The sequence below is a fragment of the Diadema setosum genome, chromosome 13 (assembly GCF_964275005.1).
Source record: "Diadema setosum chromosome 13, eeDiaSeto1, whole genome shotgun sequence".
NCBI classification, from domain to species: domain Eukaryota; kingdom Metazoa; phylum Echinodermata; class Echinoidea; order Diadematoida; family Diadematidae; genus Diadema; species Diadema setosum.
In genome coordinates this window covers 34541445-34561705 of record NC_092697.1, presented here as the reverse complement: position 1 = coordinate 34561705, position 20261 = coordinate 34541445, and the positions used below count along the sequence as shown (strand labels likewise).

The following is a 20261-nucleotide window of genomic DNA, read 5'->3' as shown; positions in this document are numbered from 1 at the left end:
CCTGTCACATGACCAGTGACCAAGACGATCAGAAAGTCTTACCATCTCTTTGGTTCCATCAGAGCGATTCGTTTCCAGAAGGCAGCAAACTGATCCAGCCCAGAGTCCCTTCATGAAAGTAAGATATTACAGAATATTATGCCATAACATGTCACTAGTCGAAAAGTGATAAGAAGACTACGAAATATACATAAGAAATTCTTGTGAGAAATCTGTGGAAGCTGAGGGAAGCACAATGTCATCCTTGTTGTGTACAATGCAGCTGCACCATCAAAGCAATAATTTGCATAACGGTAAATATTGTAAACAAATATGTGCGGGAACCTACAAAACACAATGATTCCGCAGGATCTTTGATATAAATAGAGGCTGGCACAAAATATTGCTGTTTCAAAGTACAGAATTGCTACAAGTCACTTTTGAGTTGATGAAAGTGCTCTTTGAAAGTATCATTAGATGAGACACATCAACTCCCCAATACACCAGTCTGTCATAAAGAGATTTTTTGAAGGACCTAAAATAATCACAAATCTATAACCTGTCACTAAGACTTGCAGAAAGGCAATTATGCTGTGGTAGCTGTATCTAAATCAGGGATGCCAAAAGAATGAAAAGGGAGGCCTGAAGTACATCTACATGAAGCTACTTTATTCACTAAAGTGCCTGAACTTTTATACCACAAAGGCCTGGATTCAGGCTTTTGCCTGAAAACTGGCATCCCTGCTAAATGCAGATTCAACAAGTTCTCCAGAACTCCTGTCAACACTCAGCATCCCCGTACCTCCTTCCCTACTTAATATAGTAAACCCAACTCACTTGGGGTTGTGGGGCTGTTGGGCAAGAACCGGTGAGGTGGAGTTGGGGGGCATGTAGAACAGAGGCATACCCCCCTTGGTACTCTCCGGCACCGTGTAGTAGATGGGGTTGGCCGCAAATGACTGCAGGTGCACCAGCAGCTGGTCCGTCTCCCGCAAACTGTTGGAAAACCAGAAAATGGTTAACTCTGAATATTCAAAGTTGTGGAAATTCTGACAGGTGTCATGCGCAATGGAATCAGCCAAAAATGCAAAAAAATATGAATGCATTTTTTTTTTCCTTTTTTTTTCTTTTTTTATATCAAAATATTTACAGAAATGATTATAAGTCTTCCATCCACCTAATAACTAACCCAATGACACTGATCCAGCATTCAAACAAAACTTACAAAGTTTCCACATTTACCACCAGAATAAAGCAAGATATGCCTGTCACACTGGGAAATACAATATACCCTGTAGGGATGTGAATATTAAAGATGACACTGAGTATGAACAGGTGTGTGTGAAAGAGAAGAACAGGGTCAAAGAGATTATTCTTAACAATAACGTTAATTAACAGGTCAGTGTTTATATACAAATGTAGTGCATAACACACAGTGCATATCTATGTACCTATGTGCTCAAAAATGGCAAGATTATACAAAGACAAACAATTCCAATTACAATGATTCTTACCAAACTCCTCTCTTGTACAGCATGTTTCAGTTTGCATCAACCCACACCACCTCCACATCACAAATCCTCCTCCCCCCCCCCAAAAAAAAAATAAAAATAAATAAATAAATAAATAATAATGTTGCTTCGAAGGGAACACAAACCCCAAGAGCAATGTGGACTGAGTGAAAGCAGCAACAGTAGTAGGACACATCAGTGAAAGTTTGAGGAAAATCGGACAATCAATGCAAAAGTTATGAATTTTCAAAGTTTTGGTGTTGGAACCGCTGGATGAGGAGTCTACTAGAGGTCATGACGTATGAGTGGACAACAATATAAAGAAAATATAAAGAGAATTCCACAATAATTCATTTTTCATGAAAATAACACATTCCATCAACTTGATACTGACATTAATAAGGGTAGCAATTATTCCCCCGCTTTCTGAAAGCGATTAGTCAAGTGCTCCTTTATCATGCTAGAAAAGTGAATTTTTGTGGAATTTTCTATGTATTTTCTTTATATTGTTGTCCACTCATATGTCATAACCTCTAGCAGTCTCCTCATCCAGTGGTTCCAACACCAAAACTTTAACAATTCATAACTTTTGCATCGATTATCCGATTTTCCTCAAACTTTCACTGATGTGTTCTACTAATGTTGCTGCTTTCACTCATTCCACATTGCTCTGGGGTTTGTCTTCCCTTTAAGAACTATCATACAGGTATATTGTAAACAAGTACTCAGCAAGTCAATTGAAAACTAGAAATGTCGCTATGGCGACTGACGCCTCTGCCATAATGCATGATTCTCCCAATAGGCGGATAGTACAATGTCTTCACAATATGTGATCCATGACAGTTTCAAATATTAAACTGGCAAAATATTGAAATGACAGGATTGTCAGAAATGTCTTGAACTGGGTTTGCTATAATTTTCTAAGAGTGCAGGTACACATATTTGGGGAATTGAGAATTTTTACTTGAATTCTGACGGACATTTTTATAAGTTTATGCATTGAGTAATTTCCAAGGTATGAAGAAAGAGTGTAATGATGGTACAAAATAGATTTTTTTTTTTTTTTTTTTTTTTTTTGGGGGGGGGGGGCATTGAAACCTGGCCTTTGACCTTTGACCTTCTGGCTGGAAATTTCACGGAGAATCTCCATTAGGTAATGCATGTATTAAGTTTTGAAACTAATAATGCAAGCATTGCATATATACTAGTACAAATGAGGGAAATAGTAAAGTTTTGAGGAGTTGACCTTAACCTTTGACCCCTGACTATTGACCCATGACCCCTAAAGTCCCTAGATGATCCCTGCCAGTCAGTACATGCGTATATACCAAGTTCCACGAAGATACATTGAACCATTTGCGAGAAAAGTGATATTGCAACATTTTCACCTAACCTTTGACCTTTTGACCTTTGACCTTATGACATGAAACTCTCTCTGCAGAATCTTTACGCAGTAGTACATGTTCACACCAAGTTTCAAGAAAATACCTTTGGTCATTGCATAGATATGGGGGAAATTGCAACATTTGTAGCATTTCACCTTGACCTTTTGACCTTTGACCTCTTGCCAATGTCACTAACATCTACTCAACTAATTGTCCCATCATACATCATCCTTGGACCAAGTTTGGTGAAAGCTGCTTCAACCAGTTTTGAGTTATTACGTAAACAGATAAATTTTAGGATTTGACCTTGATCTTTGACCTTTGACCTCTGTCCGATATCACTGAAAAACTCATCAAGTAATTGTCCCATTATACATCATCCTCCAACAAAGTTTGGTGAAATTTGCTCCATCCAGTCTTGAGTTATCGCGTAAACAGATACAATTTCATGATTTGACCTTGACCTTGACCTTTGACCTTTAGCTGATTTCACCCAAAATCTAATCAAATAATTGCCCCATCATACTTCATACTTGGACCAAGTTTGGTAAAATTCCAGAAAATATTACTCAAGTTATCACGTAAACGAAAGCGGACGGACGTACGGACGGACAGACAACCCGAAAACATAATGCCTCCGGCACCACTTCGTGGCGGAGGCATAAAAATACAAAATAACAATTCACACAAAAATATTACTTCCCATGACACAATTCTACTGCACTGTGTATTGTCCCTGACATAGGCAATCACTAACTTTCCATCCGAAAGAGAAATCACTTATTTCTCATACCGTCCCACTTGTTCTATTTCTTTTTTTTTTTTGGGGGGGGGAGGGGCAAATTCAACCACTTCTGGAATTGTCTCAATATTCACAAATAATCAAATACCATACTAGCAAAAAATATGGCACATGATCTACAATGTAGTAACTAAGCTGCAGTTCCTCTGTATTTCCTCTCTTTTCTGCAGAATGAATGTATCACTAAAAGGTACAATGTACATGTTGGTCGGGCTTGTGTTTTCAGTGAAGTATCAAATTAACGGCAATGACATACTTAGTACTTTGTTCAGGTGGAAAACAGGAACCAATGAAATACAGTCAAAAATTACATATCAAATTTATCTAAATAATCAATCAATGCCATCAAATGTGACTCCCTTCTGACTGACCACTTGATAATGATGTAACCACGGCAACAACAACGACTAACCTCTGCAGGGTCTGCCAGAAGTTTCTGACCACTTTGGTGCGGTAGGTGTTCTGACGGCTGTTCTTCATGGGGCACGTGATGTCATGGAGGAACTCGTAGCTCCCTTCCATGATGATCTCCACGTGTGTGACGTGCCTGGGATCCATGAGGAGGGGGACAAGAGCAAAACAAGGGCCAATTAGTTATAAGTCCACCATCTAGGAAACCAATGAAGTGGAATTCATTCTGAGCTACTGTAAAAGTGAACATTTTCGTGATGTTGAAATTTTCACGCATTTCATGCAACCCAAAACTAGCGTGAAAATAAAAGCATGCAACCCGATACTAGCGTGAAAATAAAAACACGCAACCATTTTTGCTTGTCATGTGTTCCAGTACAGTTGATGTCTTGATTCCACGGAATTAAAAACATGTGAAACTCTTCTTACACTGCCGAGCGGGAAAAATTAGTCGCGCGAAAGTATCCACTTTTACTGTATTATACTGAAAGGCATTCATGGGAAGGTATTTGGAAAACACTGCACAACGTTTGGCAAATTATCTTTACTGTAAGCCAAAGGAATACAATTGTGCATGTACGTAAAAAGACAAAGTGTACACCTAATGCAGAGCTCGACACTAACGGTGGCCCAGGGCCACCAAAAACGCACGTCGGGCCACCAAAACTTCAGAAATGAAGAATTTGGTGGCCTGATCGGGCCACCAAAAAAGGTCGGATGTTTGCCTTTGGGCCACCAAAAATAAAAGTTAGTGTGGAGCCCTGCCTAATGTAAATATAAATACAATACAATAACACCACTATTGTAAAGAAAAACCTTTAGAATCTTAAATAAGCATTAAGCAGTCTGAGCTATTATACTAAAAGGCATTCATGGGAAGGCATATGGGAAACATTGCATGTTTAGCAGATTATCTTTACTGAAAGCCAAAGGAATACAATTGTACATAAAGGAAGACAAAGTGTACACCTAATGTTAATGCGAATACAATACAATACACAACTATTGTAAACAAGAACCTTTAGAGTCTTAAAGCATATACGACTGGCCTTACCTGCTGGTATATAGAGGCCAGGGGGCTGTCGCTATGTACTCTATCCTAGCATTGTACTTCCATGGCAACGCCAGACGCACCTCAATGTCATTCCCATCTGTAAGGAGATAAAATTTGAAAGCTACGACTGATAACATTTGTACATGCAAAGCCTAATTCATGCAACTTACATGTACAATATCTTTTATACTCTGGTATAATTTGGTTCACATGTCACAATGGAAAACTTCCACCAAAGATGTACATTATTAAAGGGAAAAAAAAAAAACATTGCAGGTGCAAATTGATGCTCATCAACACATGTCATATAACATGATCAACATTTGTTGGATATCAACTAAAACCATGTCCCAATTCATATGACATACTGGAAAACAACTGCATGAAATATATGTTTCATGTTTAACTAATAACATAAATGTTGCAAATCTTATCTCAAGCAACTTGATAGAAGGATGCGTATTCACAAGGAAGAAAAAAAAAATCCCCTGCTTGAAAACTTTCCCATTATCAAAGAAAGACTAAGTGTGCATGTACATGCCACAAAAAATGGCATCAATACCAGGAGTGGGTTTAAGTTTGTACAGTTGTATGTGTGCACGCCTGTGTACGTACAATTGTATGACATTGTGTGGGTGTACAATGTATGTATGGAATGTATACATGCATGATTATGAGTATATCTTCATGCACCAGTATGCATCAGTCTGTATACATGTATAAGTGGTGGATGGATGTATGGCTATTCATATATTTTGTTTACTCATTGAGGGAAGGCTGATTCAGTTACAACACCCATTTTTCATAGACAGCTGTCCTAGTACATGTATACTCAGGACTCGTCCTCAACGGGCTAATCTATCTACTTTATGTTTTTATTTATTTGAAATGGAGTCAAAAGGGGTCCGAGCTCTTGATCCCAGCAGAATCTTCATCAGAGGCAAAATGACAAACAGGCAGGGAAAGCAATCACATCTAAGGACTACACACAAAGAACAGTCAGGGGAGGGCTAGGGACACATACCAAAGAAAACAAAAGGGAAAGGTTGGAGGTCATGGGCAAGGAGCCCAACAGGTATTAAAAAGGGAGGGGGATTAAAGCAGGAGGGTGGACAGACAAAAGGCAGAGGAGGGTCAGTGATGATCCTGAGGTCCAGGGGGGCAATCTGTGAAGGATAAGGATGAATAGGGAGGCAACATCAAACAAGAAAGGAACAACAGGGGGATAAAGAAAGGAAAAGAGTGAAATAGCAACAGCATTAGTTGGGGGGGGGGGGGGGGGGGGAGCAAGCAGCGAGCCCTAACCTGGTGTACCAAGAAGAGGCAACAAAATGAAAGTGAGAGTCAACCAACAAATGCAGGTTACCAAACAGATCAAAGTATATATGAAATGATAATAATAACAATAATAATAATAAAACCAAAAAGGGGGAAAAAAAACAAAAATTTATTTGACTCACTGTTCGTCAGGAGTGCATCCTTGATGGTGTAGCCCTCCCGGAGTCTGATGGAGAGGACGTTAGCCAGGCCGGTGTGCAGGGTGGTGCTGTTGTGCTTCTTACGGATGAGTGGGATGGTACACAGTCCCTGATCATTGAAGGCAAAGGAGGGCTGGATGCTGGAAGAGATTTTGGGATGTTTTAAAAGAAGTCACACAAAATTACACATACGTTGTATGCTCTTGTCTGTTATTATTGACTGACTTGCAACACAACAATCTAAAACCTGAATGATTGAATGATTGAATGAATGAATGATTGATTGATTGATTGATTGATTGGTTGATTGATTGATTGATTGATTGATTGATTGATTGATTGATTGATTGGTTGGGGCCAATTTAGGTAATTTATTCAGCAAAATAAAACACAAAAACATATACTAGTGGCGTTTACAATGAGAGACAGGCAGCCTTGAAAGCATATAGATATAGATATATACAACATTTGTAGCTATAGATACTTTGTATATGAATGGATGAATTAATAATAATCTCACAAAATTCAAACCTCACGAAAGGAAATGAATACATTGACCTATCCCTCAATGAAATAATCATCTAACAAAATTAAAAACTCACACAAGGAAATGAATACATGGAGGTATCTATCAAATAATTATTCATATATCAAACACATATCAGTACACTTTAAAGGTAGGGGATACCTTTTACAGAACTCCTAAAATGCAGCAAAACATTAAATATGAACCTCAGTGGACTTGTTTAGGCCACTGCTTAGAAATGTGGAAGTCAACAGTTATCTACAATTTGAATAATGCACAAAACTCAACTACTCAGTAGTTCTGTGTGTCAGCCACACTTAAGCCTTTTTGTTGCAGTCTTCTGTATTTTTAATCTATAAACACAAATCTAAAAGTATAAGAGCTGATGTAATAACATATAGAGTGTGTGGCAAGAATGTATATAGAAATGTTTGTAAGTTTTGATGAATTTTATTCACAAAATATACATGATGGACACACATGCAGTGCATGGGTCTGCAAAGGTAGCCTAGTAATGTACTGGAATTTACGGTCAGCCCCAAAAAAATTCAATTCAAAATCTAACGGTCAATAAAAATGTACTAAATGTTACCTTCCACTTTCAATACTTTATGGGAGTTTCTAAAATGATACTCTCTTCAACATACCACTGTGTTTATACAACTCTTCATTTAAGGCATGCAAATGGGATTCCCTACCTTTAATACTTTTATACTCTAAATGGCCAAAATTACTTCATGCTCCCTGCCATTTCATTTAAGAAATCACTTCCAAACTCACATAGAAGTTCACACCTACAAAGATTTACAAATCTCAAGATTGATAACATTAGTCGTCTGAATTTTGGAACATTCTACAGTCAGCAGTTGGATCCAGAGCATTGTGTAGTTGTAATGCTGAACTTATCAAATAACTGCATATTTCTGGAGAGAAAATTACAAACTTTTCAAGCACATCATATTAGGTGCAACAAGGCTCAAAATCCACATCTTACCTTTCAGCCCATCCAGAGTCAGAAGAGATCACCTTGTGTTGACGGCCTGAATTGGAAAAAAAAAAGGATAATATGGACAGAACAAGTAAGTCAGTTAACAGCTATTCGCTGCAAATTCTTACTTTATCATGACACACACATGGCACATATTGCACAATACTAATTATGTTACATAGTACCTGCATATATATTGTATGTGTGTTTCTCTCAAAATGAAGACTGTATATAATTTGTTAGATTTATTTAACATGGCCACAAAACAAGCATTAAAAATTTGTATAAGCAAGAGACCATGTGTCTAGTAGCTTCAAGTCCCCTCCAAAGGGACTGCACAATACGGATAAAGTGCTTGCCCAGAGGCACAATCACTGCAGCCAGCAGAGTTGAACCTACGGGCTCGTTTTATTAAAAGATATAATCGATAATAAATTTCCTTACCACACAGGCTGCCATAGAAATCAACCATATAATCAATTATAACTCTTCATAAAACAGGGCCCAGGCCCAATGACTGAGAGTCCCTGGTTCTATAAACTGAGCCATAGAGGTTCCTCAATATAAACAATGTGTATGTGTAATAATAATAGATGGGTACACTGGAAAAGCCTTGTAATCACTGGACAGGCTTCTGCAGTTAATCATGACCATTTATTATTACCATTTATACAACACAAGTATAGATCCTTGCAATCTGATTGGATGAATGCAGGTCACATGACATTCAGAAGAATCAGCGATCCCACGCTCACTCTTAATGGCAGTACAATAGACATCTATTGAACGGCAAATCAAGTGAGCCAGCCATGCTATAGATCCTGGGAAACACTGAACTTGTGTATTGTAAAGCATTGCTGCATACACACACCCATTTGCGCTGCCAGGAAGACCTAGAGCCAGATGTAGATCTAGGCCTAGCTGTTTATCCTCCTAGGCAGGCTTAATGTTAGATTCATTTTGGTCTACACCAGGCCTATATCATGTGTTGTATGAACAAATATTCAATGTTTTATCATTCCTGCAACGGTTCGAATACTACATTCGGTGCAAGTTTAATCGTTCTATTCGACTCCGCTTTGCGTTGTTGAATAGAATGGTTAAACTTGCATGCTTTAAAGGGACTGTACAGTACTGGTTGAGGTGGGGATTCAGGTTTATAACATTCCTAAGTGAGATAGCGAGAAACCCCTTATGAAATATGAAAGAGTAATTGAGACTATGTAATTTTAAGAACGATTCAACGTATATTTGATGAAAATTGGTTTTCAAATGGCTGAGATGTCCAAAAAAAGTGATAATAATAAAAGGCGACAGGCCATGCCTTTTATTAGGATCTCTTTGTTTCACCTTGTTTCTAGATATCTCAGCCATTTCAAAACTGATTTTCATCAAATAAACTTTTGATACCCCTTAGAATTGCATGCTCTTTGACATCCCATAGAGTGGTTCCTGAATATCTCACAAAATGTTAAAAGCTAAATCCTCACCTCAACCAGAACTGTACACACCCTTTAATGTAATATTCGGAAACATCGCACTCATAAACATTGAATATCTGTATAATCATTATACCATACAACATGATAAAGTGATGTTTTTACCTTTGATGAGATCGATCTTGATGCCGTCAAGTCCTTTTTGGAAACTCCATGACAAGAAGGCCCTGTGGTATTGATTCATCTTCCCGTCTTCCAGAGATTCCTGACAGGGATTAAAAGCAAGGTCACAGACATAGGTGTAATCAGATGACAAATAAGATAAAGACATTTCATCTCTACTTCCGCAACAATTAATTCCTTTGTTTGTTCATTCATTTATTCATTCATTCATTCACTCATTCATTCATTCATTCATTCATTCATTCATTCATTCATTCATTCATTCATTCATTCATTCATTCATTCATTTATTCCTCCCTTCCTTCCTTTAAAAAGAATAAACAAATTGCTTCAAAGGTACAATTAAGCACATACATAATGTACAAACTACTGAAGATAACTACAGCTGTAATACAGAGAAATGGATATGTCCGATATACATGGCAATTTTCCCTGCAACTCTTAACAACAGCCAGGGTTTCACAAACTTTTGGTCTAAGCACACTGTTTGTGTCTAAACCTTACTTGCATACAGAACTCTTTCCCGTAATGATAGCACAATAAAGTTGAAACTACATTCTGTCATTTTCCTTTTCCCTGCATTTTGTTTATCATTTGTTTGGGTTATGTTTTACTTATACACTGTACATGAGAATACTCAAGGTCTAGAAACATCCTTTCACTCAAGATTCGGCACTCTGAAAGCTTTAACCCATTGAAGACAAGTCCCGAGTATACTCAGGCAAGTGTTTATGGGAAATGCATGTTGTAGTAAAATCAGCCCGTCCTCAACAGGTAGCTGTCAAACCAGGAATGTTCGCATGCATTTTAATTTCGCGAATTTCACATGAGCCAAGATTCATGAAATTAAAATGCACACGAAAGTCCTTGTCTACACTATATGCACTGAATGTTAGAGGCAGCTTGTGAAAATTTCATGCCACGAAAAAGGCCATTAGCTCCAATTCGCGAAAATTTAATGCTGCGAAAATATCTTGTTTTACAGTAACATCAACATTCTTTGAGGGAAGAATGGTCTTACATAGCTGGGGCAGCTGGAGAGGAAGGCGCCAAAGGTTGCCGTGGCGATGAACTGCATGATCTCCGTGTGGGGGACGTAGCCGAAGCCAGAGTGCGGATGGAAGCCCTTGCCTAGCTGGATGAAGGAGCATGCTGTGGTGCTGGTCCTCATCTGAGACAGGAGGGTGTTCAGGGTGGGAGCATCAGGGACTGCAGCCACCCCGTCGGTGATCACTACAATACCTGGATGGGCACAGTCAACAGCAAAGCACAGTGGGTCAATACCTGCCTACCATCTTGTTTTACCTTGTGCAACTATTGAGGGCAAGATGGAATGAGGGGAGGGTTAGTTTGACCACCTCCTCTTGAAAAAAGAAGACAAATCCTTAATGTCTATACTCTTTGTCCCATCTCTGTAAATCTGAGAACATCAATCACTCACTATGCCACAACTTGCCAGTTTTTAATACAAGCATTGTTGCCAGTGGGACCAAAGTACTGTCTCATCACAACTATTTCAAAATTATTGTTCATTAATTCTATTCAGCTGTATTGTATAGTTTGATGTACCTTCATTTGAGATTTATGAAAAAAAAAATTGAATTTAATATCTATTAACTCTTTATGTGCCACGTTCGCACGTCCAGCTCGGTCGACAGCGTGCCAACTTCGCATATTCTACTCAACAAACAAAGCCGCCAAGACAGATCGATAAACCGCTAATTACTGCTAATCCCGCGGCACAATGAAAGCGTTTCTCGTGCTTTTGTTCTCTCATATACGACTTGCATTCTATGTGGTGGTCGACTATCAAGCGATGTTCCCAACTAGATTTGCTTGTACATTCTAAGTTTCTGTCACGGTTTTATATGCAAAAGTCATGCCTTTACAGTAATGTAGAAACTGGTCAAAATTGAAAATAGATTCGTCATACAATTTATGTCGTAACAAAGCTTGACATTCCTCTTTGACCTTGCCTACTATTATGCCCATCTTAACAGAAATTTGTAGAAGTTATTCAAATCGGAAAAACAGAATTCTTTCTCAAAGCATGACTACCTTCGTGTCTCAGAATAACGTGGCACACAGGGGGTTTCCACCATGGCACATAAAGAGTTAAAGATAATGGAATACGGCTGAGCTGCAACATGACTCCGACTGATTTCACTTCAGAGCCCTTTTCACATCTAGCTTTGCTGTAATGCTGAATATCTTGCTGAAACGAAGGCTACAAGGTGACAATTAGTCCAATTTTAATGAAACTTTCATATGTTTTCCTTCACTTAACTTAACTTGAACACAAAGTGGAGTTTCTACATAACAATCAAACATCTTAATTCTTACCAGATCAACCTCTATGGGCTGAAGAAAGCAGGAAATTTCAAACTAAATATTGAATGCAACATTGCAGAGTAGGGAAATACATTGGTAACATGTACCCCTCATAGAAACAGACTTCACCAACACCTTACAAATTCTAAACAAACACACACATTTTCATACACCCACACCTCACTTACATCAAACAAACCTGTTCACAAATACACACACTTTCATACCACCGCACCATCCAATATCAAAAGAACACAAGTTCGCAAACACACATGTTTTGATACACCTACACCTGACAAATATTATACAAGCACAAAACACACTGACACACACATTTTAGAGTAGATCAGGGAATTTTGAGAAAGGCCGCTGAAAGCTGCTCAAGTCCCATGGGGTTCATTTTTTTTTCCATGTTGCACAGATCAGAGTTTAGTGTCACACCTGCACTTGTGTTTTCTGGTAGGAGTTGTAAGGCAAGGACACCACACCACAGCATGTTGACGAACGTGGCCTCAGGGTTGGCCATCTCCACCTTAGGCAGAGGCCAGTGACTGGTGCTCCCCCTCCCCCTGCCTGGGCTGTCTGTGTTACCACTCCCAATAATGGTGTCCAGCCCATCGGTCAGCCAACCGTCCACTCCATCGAGGGCGACTGGTTCTGGGCTGTTTGGCCGCAGCATACCTGCATGACAGAAGGTCAAAGATCATCTCTTTGAGTTTGTCGATTATTTATTTAATAATCAATAAATTATTTTTAGTGAATTTTGCAAGTCAGCTGCTATTCGCAAAATTAAAAACACATGAAAATATTGACTCTAACTCAGGACTGAGCAGGACTGCTCAGGACTGTATTGTACTATACAATGTAAGCCCAGGGAACCTGAAATATGGTGGTTGGGAAATGAACTCTATAAAACTTCTTTTGCAGATTTATTATCTGGTTCATAAACTTTAACAGGACTTGGTTACTGTAAAATGCAAAATTAATGGACTCTATCATTGAAATTACCAGTTTAATTCAGGACGTACTCTTTGATCTGCAAAGTGTATTGTATTTCATCATTTGCATGCATGCTTGCCGTCATACATATCAAATGTTACGCATCTTGTGTGAGATGCACGTACAATGTAGTCATACAAATTCAAATGTTTAGCATCTCATGAGAGATGAAGGCAGTTATACACTCACTATTGTAGATCTTGTTCTCAAAGTCCTCCAGCTGTGAATGAATGCGTTCAAGGAATACATCAACGTTCTGAGTTGTCAGAAGGCATCCTTGTACCAAAACCTGTAACAGCAAAGAAGTCACACATTATATGTCTCTCGGAATCTGCTACACCAATAATTTTCTTTTATCTGTAAAGAATGCAATATGTTCAATCTTTTAACATTGCAGTGATATTGATTTACATTAACCCTTCCTGTGGATGTAGTAAATCAATATTTCACAGAGTTGTTTATACTTTATATAAAATGCAACTGTATCATCTTCATGCTATCTTTCTTTACAAATAGATGGCTAACATTGTTATCTCTTACACTTCATACTAAGACCAGGGACATCTCTTCCATATCCTGTTTTAAAATAAAGCTGTTGCGGTTACAAGTTTGTACTGGTAAAATTTATACACACACACAAAACACACAGACACAGATACATACAATACATACATACAAACGTGTAAACACACACATACACAAACATGCACAATACTTCTGTGTTGTACATACACATAACAAATGTACTGGGCACAACAGCTACCACTATTGATTGCCACACCACCAAGTGTACACTGTACTTCCATGCTGACCATCCACTCGGTCACTCACCTGCTGAGTTGTAAGCTGAGCCAGGGGAGTGTAAGCGATGACCGTCACATAGAGGTGGGGCGAGAGCAGAATGGGACTGCCCGGTACACAGAACTGTGGAGGAAAAGGACAGGGAAAATGAGAGGAGGATTACCCAAGCAGGTTCATTCAAACTTGCAAAGGGAGTTTTGCCTGTAACACCCTTCAAATGGAGACCTGGGCCCATTTTATAAATATCTAAAATCATTTTTGCAGTTGCCGCATCAACAGCTTACTAACCCCAACTGATTGGTTGTTCTATGAATGTAGCCATAGTAACTGTCATTATTGCAAAATAATAAAACTGAAAACTCCTTTATGACACATGCCCTGGCAATGAGCATGACATCATAAACTATAATATCATTCCTTCTGAAAAAAAAAAAACCTCTAATGACCTAGGAGTACCTTTTTGCTTTATTTCCTCATTTTCGTTTTTATTTCAAAATGCCTCCTCATGGAAAATGGAAATGGAAGAAGGTTCATGATATGGAGGTACTGCCGGTAGAGTTATCTAATCTCCGCAGTCTAAGTCATAGTGATTTGAAGACCATGAATAGAGACTGAATATTCTTTGATACTTTAACCTATACATCTACAAACAGTACGTATCTTATCTGCAAATGCATGAAGCACGCACTACGAAAGCATCTCACATTTGCCCTGTCCTGCCCTGCCACTTCATTACCATTGTAATTCTTAAGATAGAAGTACATCTTTCTTCTTTTTTTTTTCTGGATAATGCATGAAACATTCTGGGAATCAAGCAAGCTCTAGTTTTTCAATGCAAGTCTTGCTTGTACACCTTACTCAATTTATCAAACAAAAAAGGAAATTTAAAAAAAGTATCTTTGTAAGCTCTTACCAGAAGGTACAGTGTAGACAAAATTACATCTGCAATCTCTCTAAGGAGATAGTATGTCATGCCAAGTTTTCATTTACTGTCATACTTGTCCATTAAGATACCCAGATTTTGCAGTTGAACTTACTGGCTTTGTGATTCCCTTCAGGTATTTCTTCAGCGCTGCGTGACACTCAGCTATGTGGATGTTGCCGGACAGAATATCCTTGAAATAAGAAAAATGACAAGAGTATTCTTTCATACTTGCAGATATTCCTGTGATGATCTGTACTACAGCCTAATTACTGTTAATGCACTGGTCAAGCACATGTCACATGTGTTGATCAGTACTTGGCAATACGTGACAGAAACTTCAGATTCATACATACATGTACATACATTGTATGTCAACATGATGAGCAGCACTCTAACTGCAACAACCGGACTAACATATCATGTGGTGCAAAATCCTGTCATTTCTGAAATGGAGAAATTCATCTGCAGGAAATATTCTATTTACAATGCTACAAGGGTACCAGAAATTTCAAGAATACTTACACAATATATGTATCAAATACTTTTTATTTCAATAAATCATTAGACACAGATTTACAATCTTCACAAAACATAAGCAGTTTCAAAACATAAGCAGTTTCTGTATTACAACAAGTGTGACAAATTGTTACTTTCTGATGATACCAATGTATAACATTGTAATTGAACATCATTTAGAAAAGATATGATATGCTTCTTTCTGAAATCATTTATAGGCTGCTCAAATTACAGACAAAACAAATAAGCTGTGCACCACGGATGAACTCACCACAGTGGTCATCGATGGACTTAAATCCAGTACAATGACAAGGCGGTAACGACGGGCAAGGAAGGTCACGTGACATGTTGGCAGGAGACGGTATTGGACTTGCTGTCCCGGTGCAGGTTCCTGGGCTTGGGCTTGCTTCTTTGGCATCACAGAAAGTATCTCCAACTCTTCAGTGGAGTTCAGCTGTGAGGTTATAAAATTGATACTTTGTTCCAATAAATGCAGCATAGTTTATAAACTAATACCAATATCTTTTACTTCATTTCATTTCATTTCATTTTTTTTTTTTCGATAGGTGCATTATAGGGAATATAACAGACTGCCATAGCTCCTCAAGAAATATGATTTGAAATAACACTGCAGTACCGGTTGATGGATATGGTTATAGAGCCTTCAACTAGTTGCATCTGAACAATTACAGTTCCAACCTGACACCACTTCAAATAAATAATTCTGTATGCCCACTCTATGGATAATTCCTCTCTCAAACTGCACAAAATCTGTTTCTAAAATTATTCTGGACAGCACTCCAGGCACAATAGAATGAAAAAACAAGAAAAATAGTGACTCTGGTTAAGATAATCTCAGGCTTACCAGATCCTGCTCCTCCTTCACAGTGATGCATTTATTGATATTCCTAAGAAACCAAGATGCCCGGATGTTCCTTGAGATGCGGTACTCCTCCTTCATCAGCAAGTACACCTCAGCAGCATCCAATACCTGGTAAGAAGGAAACATTACATGGATCAAGTGCACCATGTTACAGAGATGCCAACTTCTTGACATAAAAAAAAAAAAAAAAACAGACTGAACATCCTAATATATATAGAGTCTATATAATATATGATTTTGGAGAGGAATATTAGATTTTCACAAAACCTTGATACCACCACTACACACTAGCTCTGGGCCTGTGAAATGTCAAAGCGAAAAATGTTACCCTGGTAAGAACGGGAAAGTAAAAATGTTGCTACTTCATTAACTTTCATGAGAAAATTGAACAGCATCCGAATAAAATCTACTAGTTTACATACAATAGAGGTCTATTTCCTGACATTTACGCTCATCACAAGTTTTTTTTGGGGGGTTGCATGAATTTATTTGTACTTGATAGAATAATGCGGTTTTCTGCAGTTTTCTGTGGCTTATCTACAGTACAATCTTGACCTCTATATAGATTCCATAACTTGGATATATAGTCGTCTGACGTCAGTCTAACGTCAGGGTTAAATTTTGTCTATTTCCAGGAAAATTGTGCATGGGTGTATTTCTAACATAGGAACTAGTGTAGGGGATCTAGAACTCAAGACCCTAGGCTAGTACGGGGCCTAACGTTAGGTCTACAAACGTAGACCTAAAGTTAGAGCCATTTACATCATACATGTTTAACGTTGTTACACTGTATAATTAAATTAATCTAACATTAGGGTTTAGCATTATGTTTAGGAATCTAGAGTAAAAGCCCCAATATTCGGCCGGCCTCCAAAATCTGGACACTTATCACTATCACAAGCCAGCAAATTCTACTGTTACAACACACGCATATCACATCGTTTCACACACTGGCATACTCGTTCACCACAGGAAAGTGCCCGAGTCACCTCCAAAAACCCATCTAAAATCCCAAATTTTGCCGTCAAAAACGTAGAATCGCCGCAACTTTTCCAAAGCGTGTGCGAATTAGGTCCCATGTAAAGAATCAGGGTCGCCGAAAAAGCGCTAAAAATTGAAAAATTACGCCGTTCTGTCGCAAGATTTTTCGATTATCGCAAGCTCAGAGTGTGATGGTACTGTATCCTCAAAAACACGAAAGAAAAACAAAATGTCCGTATGTGCCGATGCAGTGAATAATAGGGGCTGAATGCAAGTGTCGAGACACCAAAATTCGGACACGAACAGGCGCCACAACGTCCCCGATGCAACCTTGCGCCAACGAGGTATGGCGCACGTTCATTTTTCAGCGGCCTTTTTACGCGTTTTGACATTGTGCGCGCGTCCGAATTTTGGAGACGTTGTCCGAATTTTGGGGAAATGACAAGGTGATTCTAAATATTTGGGGATTCTGTGAAATTTTATGATGCATTTAAAAAAATCAATATGAGGAAAAAGTAGGTTGATATAGATCCTATTTAACCTACATTATTATAGATATAATTTTGTAGAGTATTATTTTAGTTGAAAAAAATATTGCAAAAAAGCTTTAGTGTCCAAAAATTGGGGGTTTTACTCTAAGTACTGTAGGCCTAGCTTCTAAACGTTAACATGTTAACGTTAGATCTAGCTACACGCAGCCGCTGTCGCTTCGCGACAGCGGCTGCGTGTAGACTAGTTAACGTTAGATCTAGACTAGAATTCTAACTGTTAACTATACACAGCCCAGTCGCCGCTGTACATACGTAGCGCGACAGGGCTGTACCAACGAAGCTCCAAACACGAAGAGGGTCCAACGATCGCATGCGATCGGATTGAATTTTGATACTTTAGATCATTTTTTTGTCACTTCAAACTCATCTGACGAACAAAATGATAATGAGACTTCATATCTATGCTATGAATATTGAAATTTAGATTTAATAACTTACCTAAAATGATGGTTATATGCAGCATGTGTGAACGGTTCACGAACGGTACATCGTCTTTCACGCCAGGCCATTTCCAATATCCGGGAGGTCACATGATCTGAATGCCCTTTCAAAAGGTCGCGCTGTCGACCGTGCTGCTACACCTACACTCAAGCAGCGCATCGCACGCACGCAAAAGATTTCCGCAGAGATCAAGGCGCCATTTTGAATTCTGCAACGATGAACCCTGACGGTGTTAGGGAATCCGCCAGAAAGTATCATTTTTTGGTTCCACGGACTTATCACGAGGGCTCTCAATGGACTTACGAACCTTCTGTAATACAAGCATGCACTTAAGGTGAGTAACGTTTGGTAACGTGTACATTGTTTATAAAGAACGTATAAATTTTCATAAGTTTTGTAGTTGTGTTGTGGTTCCCCACTTTGTAGGTGCCCGCTCGTTGGTCAGACGCTGTATTCGCGTAGCGTATTAACAGCGTCTGGTCTAGCCCCGGAGACCGCGCCGCTATGCGGCGGGGTCCTGGCGGCTACCTCGCAGTTTCGCTAAAGTGAGAAGCACGAACAACTCCCTATTGCCACATACGGCGACTTCACGAGTAAATCATGGGTAAATTTCTATCATAAACACCGTGACAATAAAAAATGAAATACACATTACCCCATTGCCTTGGTTCTTTTCACGAATTTATCTGGAAACTGCAAAATTTTCCACATTTTTTAGGAGTAAGCGGCCTGCCCTAGTGGGAGAGCCGTGCTACCATTTTGAACGTGTATATCCATTAGTAAGCATCTGCGCATGTAGCGAGTAATACGTAGCCTTTTGTCAAGGCCCTCTCGCTGCGTGGTGTAGAGAGCCCAGCCGAGTAAGGTGGCGCGACTCGCTTCGCTCGTCCGTTCGCTCGTCCGTTACAGCGAGAGGGCCTTGCCAAAGGCTAGCATGCAACGTTAGTGAGCATCGGCGAGCTGAAGACAATTCGCCTTATAAGACAACATTTTCTGCATCATAAGCAACGAAATGCATCAAAAAGTCGCCGATTTGAATCATTTAGGTTTAATCGACCCCTGTAAGTATTCCTAGTAGTTTTTGTTGAAAAATTAAGGAAATATAGCGCCGCAACGGCACCCGTTTTGTACAACATTAAGATCTGAATGCGAAAACGGCGCAGCCCCAACGCTGCACGTTGGGGCTGCTGGTCGCAGTTACGTCTGGTCGAGCTATCTAACTGTTAACGTTAGTTGTATAATGCTACGTTGGCAAATTTATTTCAACGGATACACGTCTAACTCTGCTGCATTGTACATCTCAGTACATCTTAGACAATAAATCTACTTTAACAATAAGTCAAAAGATGTTTGAATTCAAACGTTCTTATTTTTAATAATTTCATTATAATCCCTAGTAGTAGATGCAATTACCAACAGAAAAGTTAGCGTATGGGACCGTGCAAACGTATTGCCGCACTTACGATTGGCTGCTGATTGCGTCCTCCCCCATCGTCACTGGCACGGCTTTCTTGAAATGCCATTCCGAAATCTATTTGATTATCTGTCTGATTGAGAGGTGTAGTAGGGCATTTTGGTGGACATTTCAGCCGCAGTCAAATACCTCTGCATATGGCTCGAAGAGTTATAGCAGCACTCGACGGAAGCTGTTGCCTTCCTCTTGTGCCTCACCAGCTGAGGGCGATTGTACTATTGTCGCGTCGATAGATATCATGCATGCAGATAGTCAATCACCACGCACACTCAGAATTCAGTTGGCGCATGGCATAGTAGTGGTGTAGTGGCGTAGTGTATTGAGCATGGTATACGTTATATACCTCATAAAATACATGTAGATTCCTTTCATCTGATTGGTTAAAAGTAGAGTCATGAAAATAGCTGTGCCCCATTTTTGATCAGAATGACGTCATGATTTACTGTGCCCAGGGCATAGTATACAAATAATGACTGTTATGAGCGGCACAGTTAAAATTATGGGCCCAAGGTGATGTGAAAACAATAACTATGCCCGAAGCGAATCTGAGGGCAAAATCGATTTTATATACCTCATATATTGATTCCTCTTATCTGATTGGTT

The 20261-nt window shown here is 39.1% G+C and overlaps 1 protein-coding gene across 1 annotated transcript in view; it reads right to left on the bottom strand.

Annotated features, from left to right (window-relative positions):
• LOC140236616 (KICSTOR complex protein SZT2-like) overlaps positions 1 to 19847 on the bottom strand; it is an 86163-nt gene extending 66316 nt beyond the window's left edge. The window contains exons 1-15 of the mRNA XM_072316537.1: positions 19648 to 19847; positions 16194 to 16319; positions 15600 to 15782; positions 14925 to 15002; positions 13918 to 14010; positions 13276 to 13375; positions 12529 to 12768; positions 10778 to 10998; positions 9739 to 9838; positions 8141 to 8186; positions 6603 to 6760; positions 5143 to 5239; positions 4090 to 4224; positions 817 to 975; positions 43 to 108 (exon numbers count right to left, since the gene is read on the bottom strand). Of these exons, the coding sequence (XP_072172638.1) occupies positions 43 to 108; positions 817 to 975; positions 4090 to 4224; positions 5143 to 5239; positions 6603 to 6760; positions 8141 to 8186; positions 9739 to 9838; positions 10778 to 10998; positions 12529 to 12768; positions 13276 to 13375; positions 13918 to 14010; positions 14925 to 15002; positions 15600 to 15782; positions 16194 to 16319; positions 19648 to 19707 (1862 nt within the window). The 5' untranslated portion in view covers positions 19708 to 19847. The remainder of the gene's footprint in view (positions 1 to 42; positions 109 to 816; positions 976 to 4089; positions 4225 to 5142; positions 5240 to 6602; positions 6761 to 8140; positions 8187 to 9738; positions 9839 to 10777; positions 10999 to 12528; positions 12769 to 13275; positions 13376 to 13917; positions 14011 to 14924; positions 15003 to 15599; positions 15783 to 16193; positions 16320 to 19647) is intronic.
• Between the last annotated feature and the right edge of the window lie 414 nt (positions 19848 to 20261).